We start from the raw sequence: 13,792 nt of genomic DNA, 5'->3' as shown, positions 1-13,792 counted from the left end.
CCTTACCCCTGTTCTGGAGCTGAAGATCCTCACTTGCTAAATTCCTGCACAAATTGACTCTCATCTCTGGTGGCTAAATGAATGGAAAGACTAACCAACGCTGCATTTTGTTTCCGACAGGCACCGCCTAGGAGCCTTAGACCTCGTTTCAGGAAAAAAAGTACCTCATCCTCGACCACTGAAACCATGTGAGCGTGATGAGCCATTAGCACCGAAATCCACGGAATGTCTCTCTTCTGCCTTAAAAGATCTACTCCGTTAATAATGTAGGGGGAAAAACAGTGGTGAGATGGATGTGCTTTTGATACTGCAATGTTATAAACATGGCCTTTCGCGCTTCCCTTTCCATTTGCTGTGGGTTCCCTGACCGTTTCTGTGGCATTGCAAACCCAGAAGGCAAAAGCTACCCCCCTGGATTTCTTTGCAGTTCTTTCAGCTATGCTAGTGAGGCTGTACATTTGTAATTACTCCTTACATCAGCTTAGTTTTTAGCTCTGTGAGTGCAACCAGGAAAATAAGTATTCACCTGTTCTAAATACTTGCATCCATCCTATTTATTTTGGGCTTCATAATGTATAGAGTGGCAGGGGCCACAGATTTTTCTACCCAAGCTTTCACCATCATATCTTTATTACAAGACTGTGAATGATATGACAAATCATGAATTCTTTTCACTGTACAGGTGTTAGACATGAGCTTAATCGCCCTCCCCGCCCCCTGTAAATTTTATTTATTGTAACTCAGATGCTGTGTGTACTCCTGAAAAAATAGAGCCAGAGGATTTTAGAGGAGGAGGAACTCACAGATGCGTGCGCACACATACACACATGTACGTATTATCACAAGATATGGGAGCAGAGGCACTTTGGTTTTGACGACAGTGATTGGCTGAGGCTGTCATCCTAAGCATATTTACCCGGATGAAAGTCATGCTGAAATCAGTCAGACTTGGTAAACAGAATTAGGATTGCATTGTTAAGTATATTATGTATAAAAGAAACTAAGGTTATAACTCTTGGCCAACTTATTGAGCATGCATACAGCATGCAGTCATAATAAATGCTAGGAGGTAAACCAGAATCACATTAGCAAAGTGTGAGTTGGCCTATGTGAAAGCGAGCCAGGTCTGCACATGGGATTTTAATCCTAACATTTTCCCACCAGGTATGTAGGCATTTTTTCAGAGAAAGATAGTGGAAGACTGTAACCAAAGTCCCTCACGTAATGCAAAGATTTTGGCTGTAGTTAGCTTCTGGTAGAGTTCACAATAGTCTGTAGATCCCACGTTTGTAATTTTAGAGAGGTACAAAATGAGGAAACCTTACTAGGGTTTGTGTATTCGTGCTTCAGATTGGTGTCTCTTGTAAGTGTTGAGCATGTAAAATCTAATTCTGTAGACAATTGTATGTGTTAATTAGAATATTTAATATTGTAGAATATAAATGATCTTGCCACTGAGATCAGATGGGTAGATTGCAAATGATACTACTGACCTCCTAAATGTGTAGCAGGGATTTAGGTGGCTGTGTTTCAGGTTCCAAGATTAGCACTATGAAATGTCTGTTAAATATTTTTGTTTGGGGTTTAAGAATCCATATCCTAGCCTCCCTTCATGCTTCTTAAATGTTAATTTGGAACTTCTTAAATTTTTTGGAAAGCCTTAAAAATCCAACCATTGCATAAGCATGTATCAGCATGGTTACTGCTGTGCAAGAAAACAAAAACAGATGCCTCCAACAGTTACCATATTTGGATCCGTTGCCATTTCAGTCAACAAATGAATAATTTAGATGGCAGCTAGAAAATATTCAGTTGTAGCACAAAAGCTCGATTTTGGGGGAGTTCAGCTAGCCTATTTGTTGAGCAGTTTTTTGAAGTCTGTATACATTCACGCACAGAATTCAAAGTTGTCTGCGACATCAGCAAAATGACATTATCTCGCAAGCAGGTAACTTTTGCCAATATATACTGCTATGTGTGACAGAATAAAAGAGAAAGTGGCAATTTTGTATTTAATTATGCCAAAAAGACACATTTGTAAATTTCTCCTCATATGCTCATTCTACCTAAAGCGAACCAATGTCTATCTGACCTGCTGTTTTACTGACAAGTATGACTGTTCTGGAGTTCCTGTTGTTTAGTGCTAAGGTGAAACTCTCTGAATTGCCTTATCTCTCAAATTAAATTCACTGTAAGAAAAAAAATCACTGGTAGTTGTGCTAATCAATCAGTTGAACTGTGTTATCTGTGTATAGATCAGTGAGAAACATGAATGGCTAAATAAGTGTAGCACTTATGTTCCAATCTGCAATACAATGGAAGCAGGTTGTTCACAGCCTTGGCTGAGACATGTGCAGCAAAACATATCAGCTTCTAGCATTTTGAACACTCAAGACTTGTACTCTCTACCAATTTACTAGGGCTATCCATTTTATTTTCAGTAGAAGGCTCCTATATAATTTAATTTCATGTACACATTGGGGATTAATACGCTTTACAGTCTTGCTCTGGTTCTCTAGTCTTACCTCCTCGGACCAATACTGGGGGTCAGCTTTGCATAGCCAACTTTAGCTTCCACAATTTTTTAGTTTCTGCCAATTTTTGTTTTTGCATTACAGATGTAAAACCATAGAACAGAGGCGGACTTTGGTACTCTTTGGTAACAGGGCGTCCTGCAAGAGCCCCAGATTTGGTGCCCCCAAGTGGTTCTTCTCAATTTTGTACCCACTCAGCTCATTGCCCTGTGTTGGGGAACTGCCTGCATCAACCCAAATCCAGTGCTACATAGAAACAGAGAGTTAGAAGGGACCCCAGGGAGAGAACTGTAGTGATCAGGTGGGTCAAGAACAGTGAGCCACACAAGGGAGCAATGTAAGACTGTGGTTCTCCAGCAGAATACTCTTTCTGTTGCTACAATTCTAGTATTGTAAAACTATGGGGAGGGTTCCCAAACATGTAACTGTAAAATGTTCTTTATGGTAGGAAAATAGCCAACTTCACAAGAGAACAGGCTATTATGGCTTAGTTGTGTATGCCCACGTATCATCCAATTACCAAAGTTCCTCACCCTTCACTATTCATGGGGATAGACCAGAGCTCAACGGTTGAGCACATGCTTCGGTTCCACCTTCTACCTGCAGAAGGTTCCCGTTCCAATCCCTGGCCCCTCCAGTTTATGTTCATGTGACATACCTCTGCCACAGATTCTGCCTGCCAGTGTAGACAGTACTGAGTCTACTCTGGTATGAGGCACAGGGTCCGACTAGATGACGCTCAGGGTCCCTTTCAACTCTACAATTCTGTGGAGTCTGACCATTGGCCTATCTAGCCAATGGCTAGTGGCAGCAGGAAAAACATTTCATTTCAATGTAAATCAAAGAACTTCAGTCACTTTTAAAACTAAAACACTGGGGGGGGGGAATGCTGAACATAAAGTTGGGATGCTCTCTAGCCAGTTGTAAACAACCTGCTACCTTCAAGCTGTACTCTGCAAGATAATTGTACTCTTAAATAGCTGATACATGTACTTGTGCCTAAATGCTTGTTAATTAGTCTCTTTTGCAGTTTTTTTGCGAGTACCTGCTTTGGACTTGGCACACCATTTGAAATTGTCAAGAGCACTCTATTTTAGAAAGTAACGCAAGTGGCCAATATCTGAGGCTGGTAACGGGGCACTTAATATTTGTTTGTTTCCACTGATCCATAGCAAAGACATGCTAGGCTAGAACGTTGAAAAATGCATTGTAAGATCACATACTACAACAGTATTCCAAAGGTCAATGTTTTGTTATAATGCTTGATATACATCTTGAAAATAAAGTCTTAAATTTTTCTTTTAAAAAAAGGAATGTGTCTTCTGTTCAAAGTAGGCGAAACTGTTATAATCACACTTCTAATATTGTAGTATTATAATATTATTGTAGTGTTCTAATTTCTGTAGTTGTTTGTAGTGTTCTAATTCTTGTTGTCAATCTCCAGTATATGACATCATTGTAAGGCATGGGTAGGCAAACTAAGGCCCAGGGGCCGAGGCTGGCCCAATCGCCTTCTGAATCTGGCCTGTAGACGGTCTGGGAATCAGCGTGTTTTTACATGAGTAGAATGTATCCTTTTATTTAAAATGCATCTCTCGGTTATTTGTGGGGCATAGGAATTCGTTCACCCCCCCCAAATATAGTCCGCCGCCCCCAAAGTCTGAGGGACAGTGGAACAGCCCCCTACTGAAAAAGTCTGCTGACCCCTGTTGTAAGGGGAATCTTAATAGATTAGCAAACTGATGGTCTACTACTGCGACAGTGTTCTACAGTCAGTGGCGTAGCGTGGGGGGTGCAGGGGGGGCCGGCCGCACCGGGCGCAACATCTGGGGGTTAGGGGCGCAAATCCACAGGTTAGGGGGCGCAAATTACTTGCCTTGCCCCGGGTGCTGACAACCCACGCTACGCCACTGTCTACAGTGGTGAGATATCGGTTCCCATAATCCCCACCTCAAGCCAACAAGGTTGACTGAGTGATTTTGCACCAGTCATTCTCTCTCAACCTAGCCTATTCCATTTGTTGTTGTGGGGAGAGGAAAATCATGTATGTTAAATGGAACTCCTTGTGCCTTGTGAATAATTGCAAGGCTACTTGAGGAAACGGCTGGGATTTGTTTGTCTTGATGGAAAGAAGGAAGACTTGATTAACCAGTAAGAGCCTCAAGTTTGTAAGATGACTGAAGATTTCTACTGTGGTAGATAAACCTAGAACAGTGGTACCTCTGGATACGAACGGAATCCGTCTGTGCGTCCGTGTGTCGCAATTTGCCGCTTCTGAGTATGCGCGTGACATCATTTTGACCGTCTGCGCATGTGCGAGCGACAAAACCCGGAAGTAACGAGTTCCGTTACTTCTGGGTCGCCATGGAGCACAACCCGAAGCAACTTCAACCCGAGGTATGACTGTATCTTGAATGGTTCTGATATATCATTTTAAACTGGTAACAAGTACATACATTCACACATTTTTGTGTGTGTGTCTATTTGTGTTCTCACATATAAATAAATCAACAATTACCGTATTTTTTGCTCTATAAGACTCACTTTTTCCCTCCTAAAAAGTAAGGGGAAGTGTGTGTGCGTCTTATGGAGCAAATGCAGGCTGTGCAGCTATCCCAGAAGCCAGAACAGCAAGAGGGATTGCTGCTTTCACTGCGCAGCGATCCCTCTTGCTGTTCTGGCTTCTGAGATTCAGAGTAATTTTTTTCTTGTTTTCCTCCTCGAAAAACTAGGTGCGTCTTGTGGTCTGGTGCGTCTTATAGAGGAAAAAATACGGTAAACAGAAAATTATAATACGAGACAACCATCAGTAGTGGAAGTTTCATTATTTCCACGACTGCCCAAGGATTTACAGCATCTTGTCATTTAAAAGTAATAATTACTGCAAAGCTGAATTTTTTTATAAGCCAGCCATTAATTACTCATCAAAGAATTTTATCAACTTGCCTTCTTTAAGACAATCCATGTGCTTAAATTTTGCACTTCTATTCAGCAGAAAGAATAAATGTACCATGGCTGAGCAAGGCTAAATGCTTATTTTATACAGTCCCAAGATTTAAAACTGTATCTATAACTATTTAAAACGGTTTTGAGGCATATAATTTATATTTCATAATCAAGCAAAGTGTATTTATACATTCTGCAGCTATCACCCTTTGCTAATAAAACAAAAGAATTATGCAATCAATCTTTGGAGTAATCAGATCAATGGTTTATTTTGCACCAGTAATTTAACATAAACTGTTCATTTGCTTGTTAGACAGATGTATGGAAAAGCAATCAACCTGAACCATTAATATTTGGACTGGCATACAAAGATCTGCAGGTGTGCATTTGACAATTTATAACTTCAAGTTTGTACGATCATGGTATTTTTGGTAGGGGTCATCAATGTACCAGTTTCTTCTTTTCCAGAAGGAAGATGTCATTTTATCAAGGAGCTTAGACTGTGTTTTATTGCAGAACACATGTTCCCTCAAGCGCCTCCTCCGCCTAAAATTTTTTTTCCACAGCCGTTTCTTGTAACCAGCCTGTCATCAAAGAGTAAAAGATTTAGTTCTTCAAACATATGAATGGCTATCCACAAAATAAATACATAATCACCACACAAGTAGATTTTCATATAGCCTGTTCTGTCCTTCATTTTTTAAATCTTGCACACCTCCAAGCTACAATTAGAAAGGCACCATCTCTACCACACGCCGGCAATATCATGCTGTCAAGACAATAATATTCAATGAAGAAAATATTACCCTTCTCCTTAGCCAAAGGCCACAGTGCAATCTGAGAAATCTGTGAATCACAGGTTTTACAGTTTTCCTTTTCCCTTTTCGCAAGCCGAATTTGATGAGGGTCCTTACTTGCTGATGACAGATACTTGGGAGCAGTGGTGTTACACTGAAATTTGTAGGAAATCAAGACAATATGAAGTTAGATCTAATAGCTGTGACCTGTTTAATTTAGCAGTGTCTCAATAGCACAGAAACCTTATCCCAATGCTCCATGAATAAGCAGAAGTCACAAAAATGTTCAAATATCTCCTTAAAATTATTTCTGTTATATAAGAGTTCAAACTAGTGCACCGTGGATGAAGAGGATGTAACATACTCACCTCCAAAGTATGTTTGTATGATCACACCACAGTATTGTTGTTGCTTCCATTAAATCCCACCCTTACCTTACCAAAGTGGCAGACTTTGGTCCCTTGTGCAAAGCCAAAATTTGCCCGCTTCTCTGTGACCAAACACAATTCTGTCCCATGTTGTTACTCTCATGTTCCTTGAACAGTAGAAATGGGGGGAACTGCCTGAGATATGGGAGGTGGGAGCATGCATCCCCATAACGGCTCTAGCATGCACATAGGGGAGAAGGAACTGGGATCTTACTTTGTTAATACTCACACTAAGCCTCATCAATACCTGCTTCAGAATGCAAATTCGGTGCACTAATACATGCCTACCAATGGGCCAGTCCTACCCCCATAATTGGCTTCTGGCACAAATCACAACCCAATGGGCAAATGGGAGGGGAAAGAGGAAAGAAAATTGACTAATGCCTCCTTCCTTGTTTATGTGGCTTTGGCAGCTGCAGTATGAATAATATTGGAAAATGTACCATATTTTTCGTTCTATAAGACGCACCTAGTTTTTGGAGGAGGAAAACAAGAAAAAAAATATTCTGAATCTCAGAAGCCAGAACAGCAAGAGGGATCACTGCACAGTGAAAGCAGCGATACCTCTTGCTGTTCTAGCTTCTGGGATAGCCTGCATTCGCTCCATAAGACGAACACACATTTCCCCTTAATTTTTAGGAGGGAAAAAGTGAGTCTTATAGAGCAAAAAATACGGTACTTTTCCCAAGCTCCAGAAAGCAGGGATGGAAGGGGGGGGGGGAGAGGCATCCTGGGGAAACAGCATTAGCCCTACCCCAAACGACTGAGGAACTGCAGTCACAAGCTTAGCAACCACCAGGGCCTCTTAGGTAGGAGGTTTGAAGACTTGCAAGTACACTTAGAACTCGTAAGGGAAAAATATTTTTTCTTCGGTGTGTTGTAGTTTCACGCAAATTACTAGTCCCAAACTGAATCAAGCTCAGAGGAATCACCTGTAACTACTGTTGATATTTTGACATCTTAGCCAAAGTACGCATATAACCTAATACAGTGGTGCCCCGCAAGACGAATGCCTCGCAAGACGGAAAACCCGCTAGACGAAAGGGTTTTCCGTTTTGGAGGTGCTTCGCAAAACGAATTTGCTATGGGCTTGCTTCGCAAGATGAAAATGTCTTGCGATTCCTGGGGTTTTTTTCCCGCTCCTCACCCCCTTTTTCTAAGGCACTAAGCTGCTAATAGCCTTTTAGCAGCTAATCCGCTAATCCCTTAAGCCTTTAATAGCCGCTAATAGCCGCTAAACCGCTAATAGCGCTAATCCGCTAATGGGCTTGCTTCGCAAGACGAAAAAACCACTAGACGAAGAGACTCGCGGAACGGATTCTTTTCGTCTTGCGAGGCACCACTGTACGTTGTTAAACACGCCAGCAATACACTAGGAATCCTGTTACTACTACAGTGGTACCTCTGGTTACATACTTAATTTGTTCCGGAGGTCCATTCTTAACCTGAAACTGCTCTTAACCTGAAGCACCGCTTTAGCTAATGGGGGCTCCCGCTGCTGCTGCGCTGCCACCGTGCGATTTCTGTTCTCATCCTGAAGCAAAGTTCTTAACCCGAGGTACTTTTTCTGGGTTAGCGGAGTCTGTAACCTGAAGCGTATGTAACCCGAGGTACCACCGTATTAGTAAGGAAACTGAGGCAACAGGGACCTATCCCAACATTTTACACTATTATTATGCCTATATAATGGAACACATGGTGCTTTTACGGACAATCAAGCTCCAGCTCAAAATCTGTAAAAATCTAAATTTCAACAGTGAAGAGGGGAGAACATGCAGGATACAGTTACACATACTTTGACTTTTTAATGGTTGGGGACCAGGTAGAAGGGTTTAAAACAAAATCTGTATGCAGGATTAAATTTTGTTAAATTGTGTCTACCTGTTCAAAATTGAGACTGAATGCCCATAAGACCCACTTCCAATGGAGAGAAGAGGTTTTCTGGTGGAGATTGTTGATATCTTCCTGTGGCTGATGTGAATTGAAGACAACCAAGAAATTGGGCGGATGCTGTAAGAACTATTACTGGCCAAAGGGACCAAAGGGCAGAACGATCTTAAAACTCCTAGGGAAATAAGAGAAAACATTATGAAAAGCAAGCAGACCATGTATCAAGAAATGGAACCAGGAACTGCCTTCATCTGGATTCTCCCTGTTCTGGACTTCTCACAGTGAGTGTTGGTTATTATGAGACTAATGGAGCCAGGTGAAGACCCATCTCAGAGCTTACCAGCTTAATTTTCCTCTCACCAAGAGAGAGCAGGAGGCAGGCAAAGATTCCCTCAGATATCATATTTCACAGCCTGCTTCTCCTACCCTGCCACCCTAGAAGACTGTCTAGGGCAATCTTGGGTCACAACTCCCATCATTCCTAGACAGCATGGTCAGGGATGATGGAAGTGGCAGTTCAATAACATCTGGGGACCCAAGGTTGAGAAAGGATGGTCTGGGGCTGTCAACTGTCCTGTGGAAAGGATCCCAATGGCTTTTAATGGCTCATTGTGGGGTTTTTCTTTAATGTAGTTTAATGTTTCTTGTAAATTGCCTTGGAAGGATTAGTATCATGGAAGGCAGACTATAAATAAATTGATGAAAATAATAATTCAAAATATATATTGGGGGTGAAGAGTCAATGTGGAAGGGCAATCAACCAAATGAGTGTGTTCTAATAGGACTTTATTATTTAAATAATAATAAACCCACTACAAGACTTCATCAGATCAATGCCCATTTTCTTTTGTAATCGTTAATAATATGACTTAAAGTTGGTGAGATTTCTTGCTTAAAGCATTTCACATTAAGCGAACTGCTATGATTAGTCAAAGCACTATCACTCAGACGCATGGAAAGTGATGGTGAATTTCCAAAAGCAGCATTGCATCACAATTATCCTGGAAGATTTCATCACAACACCCATTCCTGCTTGAAACAACAGCAACCTTAAGATGAAAGTCTTCAGGTTCTACTTTTATTGCTGCTTACCATTTTAACCTGCTTCAGCCTCTGCTGGGAGCCAATGCTATTATACCTATACAGTGGTACCTCGGGTTAAGTACTTAATTCATTCCGGAGGTCCGTATTTAACCTGAAATTGTTCTTAACCTGAAGCACCACTTTAGCTAATGGGGCTTGCTGCTACTGCCACGCTGCCGGAGCACGATTTCTGTTCTCATCCTGAAGCAAAGTTCTTAACCTGAAGCACTATTTCTGGGTTAGCGGAGTCTGTAACCTGAAGCGTATGTAACTGAGGTACCACTGTAGTCTCTGTTTCTTTTTCTTTCTTTTTGCAATAGCTAATTTAGAGTGATCTAGTGACGGCCAGCCTTTCTTCCAACTTTGGACCTGTGGAGGTAGCTCCAAAATCGGTTGGCAACTGCGTGGTCCGAGCAGGGTCAAACCAGCAAGTCCCCCATACCACCCTTTAAAGCCCTAAATGGCCTCGGTCCAGTATACCTGAAGGAGCGTCTCCCTCGCTGCGAGAAGCCAAGTTACAGGGAACCAGGCAGAGGTCCTTCTTGGTGGTGGCACTCACCCTGTGGAACGCCCTCCCACCAGATGTCAAAGAGAAAAACAACTACAGTGGTACCTCAGGTTAAGTACTTAATTCGTTCCGGCGGTCTGTTCTTAACCTGAAGACCACTTTAGCTAATGGGGCCTCCTGCTGCTGCTGCACCGCTGGAGCACGATTTCTGTTCTTATCCTGAAGCAAATTTCTTAACTTGAGGTACTATTTCTGGGTTAGAGGAGTCTGTAACCTGAAGCATAACCCAAGGTACCACTGTATCTGACTTTTAGAAGACATCTGAAGGCAGCCCTGTTTAGGGAAGCTTTTAATGTTTAATAGACTATTGTATTTTAATATTCTGTTGAAAGCCGCCCAGAGTGGCCGGGGAAACCTAGCCAGATGGGCAGGATATAAATAAATTATTATTATTATTATTATTATTATTAATAATATTATTATTAATTTCCTAACCAGGAGCTCCAAGTCCCACTGCCAAGCATTACCTGCAACAAAATAATCCGAATAATCAATTTCGGGCCAACGATTTATTATAGGCTCTCTCTTCCTGCGTGTTCCTCGCTCGGTCCTAAAGCGAGGCAACCGTTAAAGCGGTGCCTGCGGTGCAGGCCAAGCGGGACTACAGAATAATAATAATAATTATTATTAATAATAATAATTTTAAAAAAAATTATTTATACCCCGCCCTCCCCAGCCAAGACCGGGCTCAGGGCGGCTAACAGCCAATAATAAAAACAACTTGATTAAAATACAATTTAAAAGATTAAGGTACAACATTAAAACATTAGGGTGCAATCTCTTCATAGGAGGAGAAAGGAAAAAGAAAGAGGGGGAGGGAATCAAGCTGATTCTAAGCCAAAGGCCGGAAGCGTTGGCTCTCTCCCCGCCTGTCACTCACACGACGACACCCCCCCCCCCCCCCCGTGCGACCCTCAGTCATTCCCCCGACCCCGATCACTGACCTGGGAGCCTCCGCGCCGCAGCGAGCGCCGCCATGTTGTCTCCTCCGCCCGCCCGCTACGACATCCGCGGAGGGTCAATGCGAAGCAGAAAGCAAAGGCGCGCGCGGAGCGCCCCGCCCTGGCCCCGCCCCCTTCGCTGCCTTATCAAGGGAGGATCGGCTGGATCTGCAGCGACGTTCCTGGTCGTCGCCCGCCAAAGGAAAGCGTTCCTGGCTCAGCTCAGAAATGCTGGCTTTTTGCGGTTTAAGTTTGGGAAACAATAGACCCCGAAATCGATTCCCCCCCCCCAATTTTTTTTATTGGTTTTCACAACTTGATAAACAAACAAACACATAAGACAAGCAAACATAAACCATAGCCTTATTGAAAATTACACTTATTAACATTGTTCGGTGACTTCCTCGCTTCCCCTTGGTTGAATTTCATTGCATATCCCTTTAACGGTTTTCCAAATCACAGTTTTTATAAAATATAACTTAAACATTAACATCCTTAGATCTTCACCTTATGGAATTAAACATATTAATTCATCCCTTAACATAAATAAAATCCTTAGCCAATTAAGTATCTGCGAGCCGTTTTCAATTAATTTAACTTAACATGGCAAATTTGCTTCAGCTCGGAGCTATTTTTCGTTAAGAATTAGGAAATTATTTAACCACCACCCCTTCCCTAAATATGCTCTCTGTTCCTGTTTTTGAAAATATAATAATAATAATAATAATAATAATAATAATAGGCCATTCTCACAGCAGCCTCCCCTCATGAATCTGGCACCCTTAACTAAATCTGTGCTGATGTTTCGGCACTGTGTTCTTCCCACGTTGTTCATTGCATTTATGGGCGAGGACCTCATCCTTTTATAGGTTGTCACGTGAACAGTTTTCCTGGACTTATTTATCTTCTTTATCACCCGCCTGTAATAGAGTTTTGTTGAATTTTTATTCTGGAATATGCAATGTGTGTGGATTGCTAACAAAAAAATTTTTTTTAACCATGGGGGCAGGGGTCGGGGGGGTGATAAATAATTATTTGCTCTATTGTTACATGATGTGTTGTGTCCATCAATATTTCCGATACCTGCTAGACTCAAAAGTGACAAATACAGTGGTACCTCAGGTTAAGTACTTAATTCGTTCCAGAGGTCCGTTCTTAACCTGAAACTGTTCTTAACCTGAAGCACCACTTTAGCTAATGGGGCCTCCCACTGCTGTTGCGCCGCCGCCACACGATTTCTGTTCTTATCCTGAAGCAAAGTTTTTAACCTGAAGCACTATTTCTGGGTTAGCAGAGTCTGTAACCTGAAGCGTATTAACTTTAATTATGAATTAAGTACTTAACCCGAGGTACCACTGTACTGTGGATACTCAACCTGACTGCCTGTCTCTAGGTGCTGTGGTCATCAGTAAGCGATTCCCACCTGGTAGGGTTGGTGTTGCCAGCATTTGCAGAAATCTTTATAATGCAGAGTTTGTCTGCCGACAGGCCCGGTACCCCATAGAGCACATCCTTGGGGAGCCTGCCATCTTCCGTTTTGTGAACATGACCAAGCCAGCATAGATACCCCTGATATAGTGTGAACATGCTGGGAATGTGGCCTTGGGAGAGTATATCTTTATGTGAGACTCTGTTATGTCATGTTGGAATGCCCAAAGGCTTCCTAACATGTGGAAGGTGTTGAGATGTCACTCCCGGCAGCTACAATGGTACCTCGGGATGCGAACGGGATCCGTTCTGGAGCCCTGTTCGCATTCTGAATGGAACGTAAGATGCGATGGCGCGTCTGCATGTGCGGTGTTTTGCCCCTTCCGCGCATGACATCATTTTGAGCGTCTGCACATGCGCAAGCGGCGAAACCCAGAAGTAACGCACTCCGTTGCTTCTGGGTTGCTGTGGAGTGCAACCCGAAAGTGCTCAACCTGAAGCACATTCAACCCAAGGTATGACTGTATTCTGTACCTAGATATTATTCTTCACACACCCAAAAAAAGAAGTGCTGGTCTGAATTTTAATCTGTTTTAAGTATTTTAACACTTTGTACTGGATTCCCCCCCCCCCTTGATTTTGTAGCTTTATCTTTTTGTAAACCGCTTTGAGGTTGCTGCTATTGTTGACTTTTTACAATTATGTATACATTTTATGAAATACAAGAAATACAAATTTGTTGTGAGACGGGGCAACTTTTCCCCACACTGTGTCTGAGCTGGCGATTTGATGTTAAAACAGTTTATGTATTTGAGGTTATACCGCTCGATTGCAGAAAAACACACACGCTCAAAGGGCAGTTCACTAGTTGCAAAAGGACCACAAGGGACATCTATAGCCCAAGCCCTGCAATGCAGCTATCGAACCCACGACCCTGATATTAAGATTCCCATGCTCTACCGACTGAGCTATCAAGCGTCTTTCTTAAAATACTGGCAAACTTCCCCATAACCAGCAGCCACCGCCCGAGTCCAGCAGCAGGAGAAAGAAATAACACGGCCTCTTTTTTCCTAAGGACCCAGAAACACACAGACAACGAAAGGCTGCGCCTACTCTACCATTGTTGCTCTATATGCTGCCTAGGTAGGCGGGCTGACGGCGGCTCGCCTTCCGATTG

At 42.4% G+C, this 13,792-nt stretch overlaps 2 protein-coding genes and 1 long non-coding RNA gene across 8 annotated transcripts in view; 1 reads left to right on the top strand and 2 right to left on the bottom strand.

Moving 5' to 3' along the window:
* REEP1 (receptor accessory protein 1) overlaps positions 1-2,204 on the top strand; it is a 60,884-nt gene extending 58,680 nt beyond the window's left edge. For all 6 annotated transcript variants that reach the window (XM_083407967.1, XM_083407966.1, XM_083407969.1 and 3 more), the window contains one exon: positions 121-2,204. In XM_083407967.1, the coding sequence (XP_083264093.1) occupies positions 121-192 (72 nt within the window). In that variant the 3' untranslated portion in view covers positions 193-2,204. The remainder of the gene's footprint in view (positions 1-120) is intronic.
* A 98-nt stretch (positions 2,205-2,302) lies between these two features.
* On the bottom strand, positions 2,303-3,962 carry LOC310661695. The gene is made up of 2 exons (XR_014504073.1): positions 2,861-3,962; positions 2,303-2,822 (listed from the first exon to the last, which is right to left on the bottom strand). It is a non-coding gene; the product is annotated as an uncharacterized lncRNA (long non-coding RNA).
* A 1,761-nt stretch (positions 3,963-5,723) lies between these two features.
* Positions 5,724-11,308, bottom strand: MRPL35 (mitochondrial ribosomal protein L35). The gene is made up of 4 exons (XM_083408051.1): positions 11,191-11,308; positions 8,587-8,770; positions 6,287-6,431; positions 5,724-6,064 (listed from the first exon to the last, which is right to left on the bottom strand). Exons 1-4 carry the CDS (start codon positions 11,222-11,224, stop codon positions 5,876-5,878), a joined length of 552 nt encoding a protein of 183 aa, XP_083264177.1. The 5' UTR covers positions 11,225-11,308; the 3' UTR covers positions 5,724-5,875.
* Between the last annotated feature and the right edge of the window lie 2,484 nt (positions 11,309-13,792).

The sequence above is a fragment of the Podarcis tiliguerta genome (assembly GCF_965153285.1).
Source record: "Podarcis tiliguerta genome assembly, chromosome: 13".
In the NCBI taxonomy this organism is placed as follows: domain Eukaryota; kingdom Metazoa; phylum Chordata; class Lepidosauria; order Squamata; family Lacertidae; genus Podarcis; species Podarcis tiliguerta.
Note: the sequence above shows the minus strand (reverse complement) of the source record. Positions and strands in the feature narration are given on the sequence as shown.

Coding starts and splice junctions, on each gene's coding strand:
- MRPL35 (XM_083408051.1), bottom strand. CDS start 11,224: ATGGCGGCGCTCGCTGCGGCGCGGAGGCTCCCAG. Junction 8,771..11,190: donor TGCGGCGCGGAGGCTCCCAG/GTCAGTGATCGG, acceptor TTATTTCCCTAG/GAGTTTTAAGATCGTTCTGC. Junction 6,432..8,586: donor TCAGTCTCAATTTTGAACAG/GTAGACACAATT, acceptor TACAAATTTCAG/TGTAACACCACTGCTCCCAA.